Source organism: Halichoerus grypus, chromosome 9 (assembly GCF_964656455.1).
Source record: "Halichoerus grypus chromosome 9, mHalGry1.hap1.1, whole genome shotgun sequence".
Classification (NCBI taxonomy): domain Eukaryota; kingdom Metazoa; phylum Chordata; class Mammalia; order Carnivora; family Phocidae; genus Halichoerus; species Halichoerus grypus.
Genome location: NC_135720.1, coordinates 84,221,447 through 84,238,039, shown reverse-complemented (window position 1 = coordinate 84,238,039; position 16,593 = coordinate 84,221,447). Strand labels below are relative to the sequence as shown.

At 35.0% G+C, this 16,593-nt stretch overlaps 1 protein-coding gene across 3 annotated transcripts in view; it reads left to right on the top strand.

Moving 5' to 3' along the window:
* SMAP1 (small ArfGAP 1) overlaps positions 1-16,593 on the top strand; it is a 163,191-nt gene that overhangs the window by 85,525 nt on the left and 61,073 nt on the right. For all 3 annotated transcript variants that reach the window (XM_078055152.1, XM_036067168.2, XM_078055151.1), the window contains one exon: positions 919-999. In XM_078055152.1, the coding sequence (XP_077911278.1) occupies positions 919-999 (81 nt within the window). The remainder of the gene's footprint in view (positions 1-918; positions 1,000-16,593) is intronic.

Here is a 16,593-nt window from a genome sequence, read left to right as displayed (position 1 = left end):
CCTTTTTTGGCGTGTTTGTGGCCCTTAAGTTCTTAATATTATATCCTGTTTTATCCTTCTTGGAAATGCAAATTGTAGTCATCATAGTATCATTATAGTTTACCTAGATTGAGTTGGATTAAATACACTAATCAGTTTGCTCTGGTACCAGGCATATCCTTAACATTTTTTTTTAATGAGAAAATTATTGTACTTGTCCTTTTAAAAATCACAACATTATGTAGTGGACTAAGCATGTTTTGTGATATTTTAGAGATTATTTATTAGAGAGAAAGAGAGGGAGAGCATGCAAGTGGGGGGAGAGGCAGAGGGAGAGAATATTCAAGCAGACTTCCCACTGAGCATGGGGCTTGATCATATGACCCATGAGATCATGACCTGAGCCGAAATCAAGAATTGGTGCTTAACCAACTGAGCCACCCAGGTGCCCCCATGTTTTGTGATATTTTAAAAAATTAAAGCATTTTTTTCCTTTTCGCCTCATGTTCACATGTTGTAATCTGTCTTCATTTGTGTGATAAGGAACTCTCTTTTAGCAGTTAGTTTACTTTTTCTTCTTCTTCAAATTTCAACATGATGGTTGCTAGTAGGAAGCCTAGCCTGATGTAAAGATACAGTGAGAATTTATTGAGTAGAGGTCTCATTTGTTTAAAACAAACTCTAAAATTTCAAAGAAGTTCTAAATAGTTTCACCTGTCTCAAATTTTTTAAAGCAAAGATACTCTTTGTTGTGTTATCAACATGTAATTTCAGTGACCATATGAATTTGCTGTGTTTACTTTTATATTTCAGTATCACTGGATATTGTCATCACTGAACACTTCCTCAAATAATGACTCAAACTAGTAAAATAAAAATATGTTAAGAGCTGACATTTTTTATAAAGTAAATTGATCAAAACTATGGTCTGTGTTTTAGAAAGAAAAGGAAAAAAAAAAGGAAGAGAAAAGGAAAGAAAAGGAGCCAGAAAAGCCTGCAAAACCTCTTACAACTGAAAAGGTAAAATTCATTTTTTTTAAAATCCATTAAGATTACCATCTTATTTTTGTAGTCTTACATATGAATGTTTTTTAGGATATTTATAATATGTGAATAATCATTCTTTCATTAAGTAATTTTTGAATGAATATGTGTGCTAAGCATGTCCTTCTATATTGTCCTATATAATTTTTAGTCAGTTATATATCTATGGGTACAGATCATGTGAACTCCTCAAGGACTAGTATTCTCTTATTAATGACATAAAGAAAAATGTTTTTAGTTTTCATGCACAATCGGATTTCAGTGAAAGTTTGAAGAGATCATACCTGAGGGGGCCTTCAGAAAAGAGTTGATGCTTAAAGGTAAACATTTGAGGTAGATTTTGAGTGGATTAAGGTGGAAGGCAAGAGTGTGTCATTTGGAGAGAATACCTTGAGGTTAGGTATAGAAAGTGAAAATAGACAAAGTATATTTAGAAAAATAGTATCTCTATAGAAAAAATATCTATGTATAGAAAAAATATTTGAAGAAAGATGTGTATCTGTGTATAGAGAGTAGTGAAAAGACCAGCATGGTAGATTGAGCCCAAATTGTAGAGGACCTTAAAGTCCATGTTGTTTTTTGGAGGAACGGCTGTGGGTAACATTCCAAAGTTTGTAGAGAGAGACCTAATTCAGAAAGGTTCTTTGGGAAGATTATTTTGGCAGTGATATGCAAGATAGATGTGCTTAGGCAAACTAGAGGGAGAGAGAACATTAGCTTTTTAAAAGGCATTGGGTAAATAATTATGGCAGCTTGGCTTTGAATGTATTTGATCATGAAAGTATGGAAGCATGGTAAAGGAATTGTCAGTAAAGGGAACATCCTTGATACTTGTTGAAATTTTAAAAATTGACCTAATCAAGGCATAAATTACATATACAGGGTATATCCATTTCAAGTGTACAGTGCAGGTACATACTGGTTCTTTCTCTGTCATTTATTAAAGCAGTCTTTACCTTCATAGAGTTGTAAGAATGTCCTTTCCTTTCCCCACCTCTTACCTAAAGTTTACTCATTCTACCTTTTCCATGAAGCCTCTCTAATATCTCAACTAGATAGTACTTTTTTCCTTCCTCAAAATTCTGGCGACATTGCTGTACATTTGGTATTATTACTTCCTACTTTGTATTATTGTTTAATTGTATTTTTAGATAAATTTTCTTATCTAACACAGATGGCATAGATGTTGTGTTTCCTGAAATTATGCATCAATCAGGTGGGGACCAAGTCTATGTTTCTTTGTATTTCTAACAGTTTCTTATTTGTAGTAGATGTTTAGGATAAATACATGTACATTGATTCATTAGTGTTTTTTATCTCATAGTGTCTTGATTCCAAGATCATGAAGAACAATTAATAAACTGCAGATACTAAGACTGTAAGACCTTTGCTGAGTAGAATTCTTTGAAATATTTTTTGAAATGCTGATTTTCAGTTAAAATTAATTTCTTTGAATATCACTTTGTTTTAATGATATTTTACCGAATCAAATTCTTACCTTTCATCAAATTAAATTTAGATGTTAAATACTACCTATTTTCAAAGGAGTGATTAAGTTGGTAATTATAACCTGGTTACTTAGTTTTAATTCTCCTCTGGTAACTTTCTCTTTAGCATGCATCAATAAGCTTTTTTGTTGTTTTTTAATTTTTTAAAAATTTTTATTTAATTTAAATTTTTATTTTTTTAAAGATTTTATTTATTTATTAGCCAGAGAGGGAGCACAAACAGGGGGAGTGGGAGAGGGAGAAGCAGGCTTCCCACCGAGCAGGGAGCCGGATGCGGGGCTCGATCCTAGAACCCTGGGATCATGACTAGAGCTGAAGGCAGACGCTTAACGACTGAGCCACTCAGGCAACCCCCTTTTTTTCGTTTGTTTTTTTAAAGATTTAGAGAGAGAGAGAGAGAAAAAAAGAGCGCAAATGCGCGTGCGCATGAGCACAGGGGGGCGGGGCAGAGGGAGAAGAGAATCCTAAGCCGACTCCGTGCTGAGTGCAGAGCCTGAGGTGGGGCTCCATCTCACAGCCCTGAGATCGTGATCTGAGCTGAAACCAAGAGTCAGACACTTAACTGACTGAGCCACTCAGGTGCCCCGACATGCATCAGTAAACTTTAAGTGAAATGTCTTATGATTTCCGGTTGTATTACAAAGGAATTTTAAAATCACTAGTAAATGTTATCTTTTATTGCCAAAAATTGGAAATATCAAAGAGTTTTTGTTGTACTTAAGATATAACCACTTTTCAAACATCATATATTTATTTTCTCTCTTAAGTAAAAACCTTACCATTGAAATATAGTGAGCATCTTGATGTAGTGATGTGTATGTTTCACAGCCTTGCATGTAAATACTTGCCTTTTATGGCAAAGGGCTTACAGCAGTTACCTGAGAATTGAGTCTCTGAGTTGGGAGCTTGAGAAGAGCAGTTCAGGGTATGTTAGCAGTGAGAATCTAGTATGGTTCCTATACTATTTCCTTTCGATAGTTAGGTTTTACTAAAATCAGTTTACCTATCATCTGTTATTCTGACTCAACCTGCAAAGGTTTAGGACTCCTGCTGCTAATGGTGGGATCCTTGCTGAAAGAATAATCATGTAGAGGGAAAAACTTTAGTTCCTATCAAAATTTTGTGGTCTATCAAGATAGTGCAGAGTGTATAAGAAGGAAGAAACATTTAGAAGTGTAACAGTGGGGAAACAAGGAAAATAGCACAAATAAAGAAGCTTTATAGGCATGTAGACATTTTCATATACAGGCATTTTTCTTTATATTCTCTCTGAGCTGGTATTTTAAGGGGGCATATGTAATCTGCAGACAAGAAATTAGTAGTAATATCAGTGAAGGTAGTAGCAATAGTAGTCAGAATAAGACCATCATTATAAAGTAATAGTGTCTTTATTAACTATCTCCTGTAGTATATACAGTGTGCCATGTATCTCCTATGTGCCGGAAACTTACAGGTGTACAATTTATGTGTACAGTTGTACATATACAAAGTATGTTTGGGTGACCACCCATGTATTCACTATCTAAGTCAGGAAATAGATCATGGCCAACACCCCAGAAGCTGCCCCCCTCCCAATACCATTCCCAGTAAAAAAATCACTTTCCTTCTCCTCAGAAATAAAAATTTCTTTGCTTTTTTTTAAATTTATTTTTATTTTTTTTTAAGATTTTATTTATTTGAGAGAGAGAGAATGAGAGAGAGCGCATGAGAGGGGTTAGGGTCAGAGGGAGAAGCAGACTCCCTGCTGAGCAGGGAGCCCGATGTGGGACTCGATCCAGGGACTCCAGGATCATGACCTGAGCCGAAGGCAGTCGCTTAACCAACTGAGCCACCCAGGCGCCCATTTCTTTGCATTTTAGAAATGGTTTTACCTTCTCTGCATGTATTTCTAAACAGTGTGGTTTACTTCTTTCTATTTTTTAACATATGAATGAAATGATACCACAAATATTCTTTTGTATTTTGATTTTTTTAGTCAATATTTTATTTATAAGCGTCAGTCTATCGTATTTATAGTTTATTCAGTTAATTGTTTTGTAGTATTCTATTGTATGTCTCTTCCTTATTTTATTTATCCATTCGACTGTTAATAACATTTGGATTATATCCAGGCTTCAGCAGTTATAAACAGTGCTGCTGTGAGCACTTCTGTACATACATCTAAGCATGCTTTTCTTTAAGATACACTTATGAGTGCAGTTGTTGGGTCATAATCTACATGTATCTTGAACTTGACTAGATAAGGTTAAACTGTTTTGCACATTGTATACCAAATGTATTCCGGTCAGGCCACATTCTTTACACTGTATAGTATTGTCAGAGATTTTACTATTTGTAGTCTGGTGAGTATGTGATGAGAACCCATTATATTTTTAATGTCAGTTTCCTTGATTACTAATGAGGCCAAGGCCTTTTTCGTATGTTTATTGCCTGTTTGGATTTCCTCTTTTGGAGTTCTGGTTCAGATCTTTTGTCTATTTTTCAATTGGATTGCTTACCTTTTCCTCATTCATTTGTATCAATCTATGCACACACATACACACACATAGAGGATCCTAGTCTTTTTTGAGTTATGTGTTTGCAAATATCTTAGCTTTGTAACTTTATTGTAGCTGATTTTATTGCTCTTTTTATTTCTAGTTTTTGAGTCAGTGATAGAGCATCCTTGTCTTATTTCTGACATCAAAGGGGGAGCTTTCAACTTCTCACATGTGTGTGTTATCTTTATTCCTCACAAAAACTACAGAGTTGTTGGTGGTCCCATGTTATAAATGGAGATTCAGAGAGAATATATGATTTGCCTAATGTCACCTAGTTTAGTTGGAGAATTTATAGAGTCTGATTTGGAAGAAGGATTTTACTTATTTTTTTAAGGCAGCACATATTAAACTCCATCTCATATCTCTTCATGTATTTAAAAGAATGAGGCTGGATAGGGATTATTTATCATAAAATACTTTCTCTAAGTTCACTAATTTCTACAGGTTATTGAAGTCATTAATATGGTTCTTGACACATAGCAGTGATTTAATAAATGGTTACTTACAGATAACTTAATTTGGGGCACCTGGGTGGCGCAGTCCATTAAGCGTCAGACTCTTGGTTTCGGCTCAGGTCGTGATCTCAGGGTCATGAGATCAAGTCCCATATTAGGCTCCACACTCATTGCGGAGTCTGCTTGAGATTCTCTCTCCCTCTCCTTCTCCCTTTGCCCCTCCCACTCATGCTCTTGTCCTCTCTCAAATAAACAAATAAATCTTTAAAAAAAAAAAAAGGGGGGGCGCTTGGGTGGCTCAGTCGGTTAAGCGTCTGCCTTCTGCTCAGGTCATGATCCCAGGGTCCTGAGATTGAGCCCTGTATTGGGCTCCCTGCTCAGCGGGCGAGTCTGCTTCTCCCTCTCCTTCTGCCCCTCCCCTCTGCTCATGCTCACTTGCACTCTCTCTCTCTCTCTCTCTCGCTCTCAAATAAAATCTAAAACAAAAAAATTAATTTGGGGGTTAGAAGGAACCTTACTACTCTAGTCCAAATCCCTTATTTTATAAAGAAGTAAACTAGGGGTGCCTGGGTAGTTAAGTGTCTGACCTTTGATTTCAGCTCAGGTCATGATCTCAGGGTGTGAGATTGATCCCTGTATGGGGCTCTGCACTAGGTGTGGAACCTGGTTGGGATTCCCTCTGTCCTTCTCTCTCCCTCTCTCTTCCTCTCTCCCTCTCTAAAAAGAAAGAAAGAGAGAGAAAGAAAGAAAGAAGGAAAGAGAGAAGAAAAGAGAAAGAGAGAAAGAAAGAAAGAAGAAAAGAAATCCTAGAAGGACCTTAAAGCACCAAGAAGTAACTTGCTCAGTATTAACAGTTGTTGGCAACTCAGAGATTTGAAGCCAGGTCTTCTGATTTAAGTTTCAGGTCTGTGTGTGTGTCCTAATTTGACATATATGTCTTCAGGTTCCTTTCTTACTGCAATTTTTAGTCCTATTGTACATCCTACATCATTTTATAATGAACTGTCCAGGGTTCCCTAAAAAAGAGCTGTGTGTTTGTATGTAACCTCATCCCATGCTATCTTCACTAGTAAATTAAAACTTTTACTGACTTGTTAGCTTCTAGTGGGGACTTCTTTATTTTATTTTATTTATTTATTTATTTTTGAGGTTTTTTTTACCTATTTGACAGAGACACAGTGAGAGAAGGAACACAAGCAGGGGGAGTGGGAGAGGGTGAAGCAGGGAGCCCAATGTGGAGCTTAATCCCAGGACCCTGGGACCATGACCTGAGCCAAAGGCAGACGCTTAACTGAGCCACCCAGGTGCCCCGACTGCTTTCTTCTTTAAATAAACTTGTTTTCCTTGAGCAATCTATTTCTTTTATTTAAATTGTATTTGTATTTAAGTCTCACTGAGGTTTATATTTTTTGTGGTGTGTGAGCATCTGTTACTAACAGGGTCAGCTGTTAGGTTTGCTTTCTTTTTTGAGAAGAGTAGGGTAAAACCCAAAAGTTTAATGAATCAGTGATTAATAGGGTAGATGTTCTTGACATTTAAATGTATATATACATTTATATATATTTTACTTTGTATTAAATATATATTATTAAATATATATATATATCTCCTTTGTGCCTTATTCTGCTGGAAAACTGTGTATAAATTTGCCTTTTTCTAAAATATTTTGTCATACATTTTACATCTCTAATTCATTTTGCTTAGATTTATCTACTATGCTCTCTCCCAAGTAGCCAGTGATCTATAAATATATTCATGTAGATGAGAAGTAGTCTTACAGCATAGGAATGTATATGAATTCTCGTTTAGTTTAAATAATTAGACCTTAATTTCTCCTTTAGAAGGTTCTAAGTTTTATAGTTTTTGTTTTCTTTTTTTTTTTTAAGATTTTATTTATTTATTTGAGAGAGAGAGAGAAACAGCATGAGAGGGGAGGGGGTAAGAGGGAGAAGCAGGCTCCCTGCTGAGCCGGGAGCCCAATGTGGGACTCGATCCCAGGATTCCGGGATCGTGACCTGAGCTGAAGGCAGTCGCTTAACCAACTGAGCCACCTAGGCACCCTAGTTTTTCTTTTCTAAAAGATGTCCGTGTCAAAATATGGAAAATGGACAAATAGTCAATTCCTTGGTGGTGGTGGGGTTAAACCCTTTTAAGGTAATTGCTGATGTTGTTCTGGTTTTATTATTTATTACAACCCATCATATGGGTTATTATTGGTCAAGTTCTGAAATTTCTGGATTGTATGGTAAAAAATCTTTAGAGTCAGCAAACATTTTTCTGTAAAGAACCAGATGGTACATATTTTAGGCTGTAGATCATAAGGTATCTTTCACAACTACTCAATTCTTTCTTTGTAAAAACAAGCAGTGAATGAATGTGTTCCAATAAGACTTTACCTACAGAAACAGTTTGTTGAGATTCTCCCCTCTTTGCCTCCCCAACAACTGAGAATTAGTTGCAGTGGAAGAAGCAGAGTCAGGAAGAGAGCCAGATTCAAGCCCTTGCTCTATGGTTAACTGTCTCCTTGGCAAAGTCAGTTAACTGCATAACCTCCTTTTCTTCATTTATTAGTGACAGGGTTTCTAAATGATCTCTTGGCAATAGTAGTTTTAAATTTAGAATTATTCCACCTACTGACACAGGGACAGATTCCTAATATCATTTTAAAATACCCTTAAAGATGGCTTTCAGTGTTATGCAGAGCTGGTCTTTAGTGACTGAGTTCTCCGTATTATTTCATACTGGTTTCTCACCCACCATAGTTCTGATCTCTTAATTGTTAGCTGTTTTACTGTTAAAAATACAAAGTCTAATTTAGGAGAAAAGGTATTTAGTTATTCCTAATGTAAGTTATTTCCGTATTTATATAGAACATATATATCCACATATGTATATAAAATTTGGAAAAAAATGGCTTACTTTAAGGTATTTAGATATTTCTACTTAGATGTTTATCTATATAAGTGTTCTTGCACCATTGGTTTTTTTTTTTTAAGTTTTTATTTAAATTCCAGGTAGTTAACATACAATGTAATACTAGTTTCAGGTGTACAATAGACAAATACCATATGATTGTACCATTGTTTTTATATGCAATGGATATATTAATAGAATAATTTAGATCATTCTATCAGAGAGATTTATATTTTCATGGACTTTCTTAAAGTTCCTCTCTGAGATAATTATACTGAGAGGACATAATTATGTACCTATCTTGGAATATTTTTATGTTTTTATAAACTTAAAATTCTCTTAATATTCAAACTTCTTTATTAAGTATTACCTGTTCTGTAGAAAAAAATATACAAACAAGCAAAACATTAAAAATTATGTAATTTCTCATAGTCCCTCTTACCTAAGGATAACTGTTTTAAACAGTTTATCTTATAATTTTCTATGCTCATGTACATATGCATGTATGTACTTATTCATATATCCCTTGGTGGGGTACTTCAGTTTAAAAGAGGTTGCTGTCAATGGCATATGGTCCCCAAAGTATGTGTTAAAATTTTTTAATGTAAAATTTAAAAAGTGTTTCTTATGCAGATATTTGCCACTAGCTTCTTGTAATTCATGAAAGAAAAATCAGTTCATAAAGTATTATCAGTGTAGAATAAAAAATCCCAGGAAGGAAGTTAGAGAAGCAGTGATATTTTTTTTTATTTTTTATTGTTATGTTAATCACCATACATTACATCATTAGTTTTAGATGTGGTGTTCCATGATTCATTGTTTGTGCATAACACCCAGTGCTCCATGCAGAACGTGCCCTCTTTAATACCCATCACCAGGCTAACCCATCCTCTCACCCCCCTCCCCTCTAGAACCCTCAGTTTGTTTTTCAGAGTCCATCGTCTCTCATGGTTCATCTCCCCCTCTGATTTCCCCCCCTTCATTCTTCCCCTCCTGCTATCTTCTTTTTTTTTTTTAACATATATTGCATTATTTGTTTCAGAGATACAGATCTGTGATTCAACAGTCTTGCACAATTCACAGCGCTTACCAGAGCACATACCCTCCCCAGTGTCTATCACCCAGTCACCCCATCCCTCCCACCCCACCCCCCACTCCAGCAACCCTCAGTTTGTTTCCTGAGATTAAGAATTCCTCCTATCAGTGAGGTCATATGATACATGTCTTTCTTTGTCTGACTTATTTCGCTCAGCATAATACCCTTCAGTTCCATCCACATCGTTGCAAATGGCAAGATCTCATTCCTTTTGATGGCTGCATAATATTCCATTGTATATATATACCACATCTTCTTTATCCATTCATCTGTCGATGGACATCTTGGCTCTTTTCACAGTTTGGTTATTGTGGACATTGAGAAGCAGTGATATTATAGGAAAGAGAAGGTTCCTTCTTTTGATAATACTATCATTAAAAAGTTTAAGATGCGACAAGTATTTGACTCTTTAAGAAAATGATATAGATGAATAGTGATTTTTTTCTAACTACTAGTTGCAAAAGAAAGAACCAGCAAAATTGCTTTTTTAAACAAGTCTTTTATGTTAATAAAACTTAAAAAATACATTTTTACTTGATAAATATAAGTGATTTAATCTTACAATATAAGCAAAAACCATAATTGCAAATCTTTTGAACTTGAAATTTCAATACAGCCCTATAAAAGTAAGCAATGAATTATAAATCAAATAAATTGTTCTTAGTAAAACATTAAAGTTAAATTAAGTGGTTCATTGCCAGATGCTATATTGCTAGGTTATATTTTTTAGCAATCTGACAGAGACATTTACACAGTCACCAAGCTCTCAAATGTAATTTAGGCTAAATAAACCTTTCATATGATACATGAATGCATTTGAGAATAAGATATTTCCAATAATGAATGCTTTTATAGAAATCATGGAAACATATGTTCTAGGTGAGTAAGCATAGCAGATGTCTCACAGAGCAGTTTTATAAGTGGGTTTGGAAGATTCCTTATATTTTCCACAAATCATTTCATTCCCAGCTTAACGCTCAACCTTAGAGATTAGTTTGATAATAATCTTTTGTTAGTAAATTTAAAAAACAATAGGTGTAATATCACTGTACATTATGCTTAGAAAGCCTTTTAGTGCAGCTTCTCTGTTAACTTTATTAAGGTATAGATTGCTAGTTGGCTATTGACAACTTCCTATCTTTTTTTAGCTATTAGGTATCTTTTTTAAAAAATTAGTATTTTCTCATTGAAAAAGAAAAGATTACAGTGCTATGCCTAAGTAAATAGAAATCAAATGTTCTGTCTGGTAAATTTATAGTTACTCATTCTTTAACCAAGAGACGGGGTAGATAAAAACCTGGCAGATTTTTTATAGCCTCTCCCTTCTTCCTCCCCATAGTACCCATGCAGTGTATGTTTTTAATAAGTTAGAAAATATGCCACAAGCAAAAAGAAAGAAATAACATCACCACAGATCTAACCACTTAGAAAAAATTATCACTAACATTTTGATGTTTATCCTTCCTGATTGTTTTCCAATGGAAATATATGTACCTACATGGGATCATACTATACATACTATTTTGTAACCTACTCTGCTCCTCTCTCATTTAACAATGTCTTTTGTTAAATCTTCAGTGTCCTTTCTTCTTCTTCTTCTTTTTTTATTTTTTTAAGATTTCATTTATTTATTTGAGAGAGAGAGAAAGCAAGAGCAGGGATAGTGGCAGGCAGAGGGAGAAGCAGGCTCCCCACTGAGCAGGGAGCCCGATGTGGGGCTGGATCCCAGGACCCCGGGATCATGACCTGAGCTGAAGGCAACGCTATATATATGCTTTTCTCTCTTTAATAACATTCCATTGAGTGGATATATCATCATTTATCTTACTCTGAGTACAGTAAGATTTTTTTTAAATATATTTCTTTTGAGTAATGAAAACATGTATATATAATCAGTGTACAACTATGTGATAACTTCTTATGGTCCGTTTTTAAAACTGGAATTGCTAAATCAAAGGATATGAACTTTTAAAGAGTTTTTTTTTTAAGATTTTATTTATTTATTTGACAGAGAGAGACACAGCGAGAGAGGGAACACAAGCAGGGGGAGTGGGAGAGGGAGAAGCTGGCTTCCCGCAGAGCAGGGAGCCCGATGCGGGGCTTGATTCCAGAATCCTGGGATCCTGACCTGAGCCGAAGGCAGACGCTTAACAACTGAGCCACCCAGGAGCCCCTTAAAGAGTCTTTTGAAAAATATATATATATTTTTTTAAGATTTTATTTATTTGAGAGAGAGAGAGAAACAGCGTGAGAGGGGAGACGGTCAGAGGGAGAAGCAGGCTCCCCGCCAAGCTGAGAGCCCGATGTGGGACTCGATCCCAGGACTCCGGGATCATGACCTGAGCCGAAGGCAGTCACCCAACCAACTGAGCCACCCGGGCATGCCTCTTTTGAAAAATATTAACAAAACCGCTAGAAGACAGAGATAGAAGAGGCTGGACTTGGTTAGAAGATTTTAATTTGATTCTCAGCTTCGCTATTTTCTAAATGTCTGAACACTCTTGAGCCTCAGTTTGCACACACACACATATATATATATCTATATGTATATGTGTGTGTGTATGTATATATCTATATATCTATACCTATATAGATATATACTAGGCATTTTTGAGTACCTACCACATGCCAAACACTATTTTAGGTACTGGGAGTGCTGGGGGGATGTCCTTTGTCTTATAGGATGTTTAGCAGTATCCTGCCAGTCCTGACAGTCCAAAATGTCTTCCGACATGCTGAATGTCCCCTGAGGGCAAATATCACTCCTCCTTTCAGAATCACTAATTCAAATTCTAGATCCATGAAACTGGGTCTTGATGTTGTTTTTCATCTTCTGGAATATTACTTTTGTGATACTTAAAATTATTTGTCTAGATTACTGCATTTATTTGAAAGTATTGGAGTGCCAGAATAACTGGCAGAAAAGAAAGATTCCAGCATCATCAAAACTTAGTGGGGGCCTGAACACTGGGAAGAATTAAGATAACTAAGCCTAACTGCTTATAGAATAAAGTATAATTGTCTAAGCCCTTTAGAGTCTAGCCATTACTTGTTTTCATTTTTTGTTTTAGTTAATCCCTTTTCAGATCTATACAAGTTCCAGGGAAACTGAATAACTGTCTTCTAAACATGCCAATCTTATTTTTGTCTCAATAACTTTGATTTGATTCTATGCCCCCCCCATGTCTCTTTTTTCTACCTAAACAAATCTACATCTGCTCCTAAATCTTTATCATTATAATGATATTCATCCTCATTTCTTTTTATAGCCATTTTTTTCTTATTATAGAAATCATGGACAATACAAGAAAAGTATTAAAGTGTTTAAATTTAAATCTCGCCACTTTCAACATTTTGGTTTTTACTTCCAGTTTCTTTTTCCCTAGGTAGATGGTATTTTTTTTATATTTTTGTTTCCTCATTCCCTACTTAATATTATATAATGATCGTTTTCTTATGCAATGTTTATATTACCATAAATTTTAGTATATAGACTATATTATATTAATAAGTTTATATTTTTTAAATTTCTAACTCATTTCATGACATTTTCAAATATAAATGGAAATGAAAACTGTTATAGGACTTAAACAGGGCACTGTACTTGACACTAGGATGACTACTAACAAACAGAAAATAAGAAGTATTGGTGAAGATTTGGAGAAATTGGAACTCTTGTGCACTATTGGGAATGTAAGGTGGTGTGGCCACTGTGAAAACCAGTGTGGTGATTCTTCAAAAAATTAAACATAGAATGACCCTATAATACAGCAGTTCCATTTCTGGATATATACCCCAAAGAATTGAAAACAGGGAATCAAACAGATTTTTGTATACCCATATTCATAGCAGCATTATTCATAAGAGCCAAAAAATGGGGGAAAAAACCAAATTTCCATCAGATTGTAAGAAAAAAATTCTAAATTTCCATCATGGATGAATAGATAAACAAAATGTGGTATACATACAATGGAATATTCAGCCTTATAGAAGGAGGGAAATTCTGACACATACTACAACATGGATGATCCTTAAGGAAATTATAGTAAGTGATAAAAGCCAGTTACAAAAGGGCAAATACTGTATGATCCCCCTCTGGGTCTCTGTATATACCTAGAATAGTCAAATTCATAAAGACAGAAAATAGAAGGGCGGTTGCCGGGGCTAGAGGGCAGGAAAAATGGGTAGTGATTGTTAAGTGGGTATAGAGTTTTAGTTTTGCAAATGAGAAGAGTTCTGGAGATGGATGGCTGTGAGGGTTGCACAGCAGTGTGAATGTACTTAGTGCTACTACACTGGACACTTAATAATAGTTAAGGTAAATTTTATGTTATGTGTATTTTACCACAATTAAAAAGTTAATTCATAAATTTTCAAATGGTACCTTGCAAATATATACAATTTTATCTTTATAACTCAATTTTAATGAATTTTATAATTTAACAATTTCATTGTCACATGTTTTTCTTTTGAATGCACATTTGGACATTCATGAACTCTATGGTATTTATTTTGGCTCCCCTTTAGCTGAATATTCTGTTTATCTGAGTTACAGTGCTTGCTCTTGTAATCATGCTGTTTCAAAAACTATTTTTAAATATGACATTTAAACTTTCAAAACCAGGGCATTAGTTTATTTTACCTGTGATTGTAATGTGTTGTACTGACCTGTGGCAGTGTGGAAAAAGTCACAGGCATCCAGAGACTACTGAAAAAAGGTTTGCTTATCCAACTGAGTAATGATCACTCACCAATTAACAAATGTTATCTTCCCATTTATTATGCCATTGTTACAAATGTGAACAATAATGAATTGAAAATAAAATAGGCTTAAATTATACAAATATATTTGCATAACATTTTGTTTAAATGAGTACATTTAATGCTCCTAGATGCTTCTCTCCACCAGCCATTTACACACTATGTGATAGACTACTCAAAACAACTGAAGGTTAATGTTATATTTTCTTTTACATAAAATTTCTAAATATAAAATTTTGATATATTGTATTTTAACTTTTTGTCCCCTGCCTTCCCTCCAACACCCAACCCCTCACCTCAATAAAATCTAGTAGGGAAGACTTATGCTTTGAGTCCTAAACTTGTAACAGCTGGATATATTAATGCATAGTTTCTCTGGTATACTTGTTTTTTTTTTTAATTGAAAACAATTTTATAAATGTACAAAAACAAAAAAAAGTTTCAAAACCTGTTTCTTATTTAATTTGAAGATCATTTTCTGTACATTCTTTTTTATTCTTTACATTCTGTTTTTTTTATTTTAATTCAAGTCAGTTGACATATAGTATATTATTAGTTTCAGGGGTAGAATTTAGTGATTCATCAGTTGCATGTAACACCCTAGTGCTCATTACATCAAGTGTCCTCCTTAGTGCCCCTCACCCAGTTACCCCACCCCCCCCCACCAACTTCCCCTCCAGCAACCCTCAGTTTGTTCCCTCTAGTTAAGAGTCTCTTATGGTTTGCTTCTCTTTCTGTTTTTATCTTTTTTTATTTTTCCTTCCCTTCCCCTATGTCCATCTATTTTGTTTCTTAAATTCCACATATGAGTGAAATCATATGGTATTTGTCTTTCTCTGACTTATTTTGCTTAGCATAATAGTCTCTAGTTCCATCTAGTCATTGCAAATGGCAAGATTTGATTCTTTTTGATGGCTAATATTCCATTGTGTGTGTGTGTGTGTGTATGACGTTTTCTTTATCCATTCATCTGTTGATGGAAATCTGGGCTCTTCCCATGTTTTGGCTATTGTGGATATACATTGCTGCTATAAACATTGGGGTGCATGTGCCCCTTTGAATTACTATGTTTGCATCCTTTGGATAAATACCTAGTAGTGTAATTGTTGGGTCGTAGGGTAGCTCTATTTTTAACTTTTTGAGAAACCTCCAAAACATGTTTTCCAGAGTGGCTGCACCAGTTCACATTCCCATCAACAGTATAAGAGGGTTTCCCTTTCTGTGCATCCTTGTCAACATCTGCCGTTTCCTGTGTTTTTGATTTTAGCCATTCTGATTGGTGTGAGGTGGTATCTCATTGTGGTTTTGATTTGTATTTCCCTGACAATGAGTGATGTTGAGCATCTTTTTATGTGTCTGTTAGCCATTTGTATGCCTTCTTTGGAGAAATACCTGTTCATGTTTTCTGCCCATTTCTTGACTGGATTTTTTTTGCTTTTGGGTTGTTGAGTTTGATAAGTTCTTTATAGATTTTGGATACTAAACCTTTATCTGCTATGTCATTTGCAAATATCTTCTCCCATTCCATAGGTTGCCTTTTAGTTTTGTTGACTGTTTCATTTGCTGTGCAAAAGCTTTTTATCTTGATGAAGTTCATTTTTGCTTTTGTTTCCCTTGCCTCAAGAGACGTGTCTTGCAAGAAGTTGCTGACCAAGGTCAAAGAGGTTGCTGTCTGTGTTCTCTTCTAGGATTTTGATAGACCCCTGTCTCATGTTTAGGACTTTCATCCATTTTGTGTTTATTTTTGTGCATGGTATAAGAAAGTGGTTCAGTTTCATTCTTCTGCATGTGGCTGTCTAGTTTTCCCACCACCATTTGTTGAAGAGACTGACTTTTTTCCCATTGGATATTCTTCCCTGCTCTGTTAAGGATTAGTTGACCGTAGAGTTGAGGGTCCATTTCTGGGTTCTCTGTTCTGTTCCATTGATCTGTGTGTCTGTTTTTGTGCTGATTCCATACTATCTTGATGATTACAGATTTGTAATAGAGCTTAAAGTCCAGAATTGTGATGCCTCCAGTTTTGTTTTCGTTTTCAATGTTACTTTAGCTATTTGAAGTCTTTTCTGGTTCCATACAAATTTTAGGATTGTTTGTTCCAGCTCTGTGAAAAATGCTGGTGTTATTTTGATAACATTTGCATTGAATGTGTAGATTGTTTTGGGTAGTTATAGACATTTTAACAATATCTGTTCTTAGAGTCCATGAGCATGGGATGTTTTTACATTCTTTTTTTTTTTTTTAAGATTTTATTTATTTGACAGAGAGCACAAGCAGGGGGAGCGGCAGGCAGGGAGAAG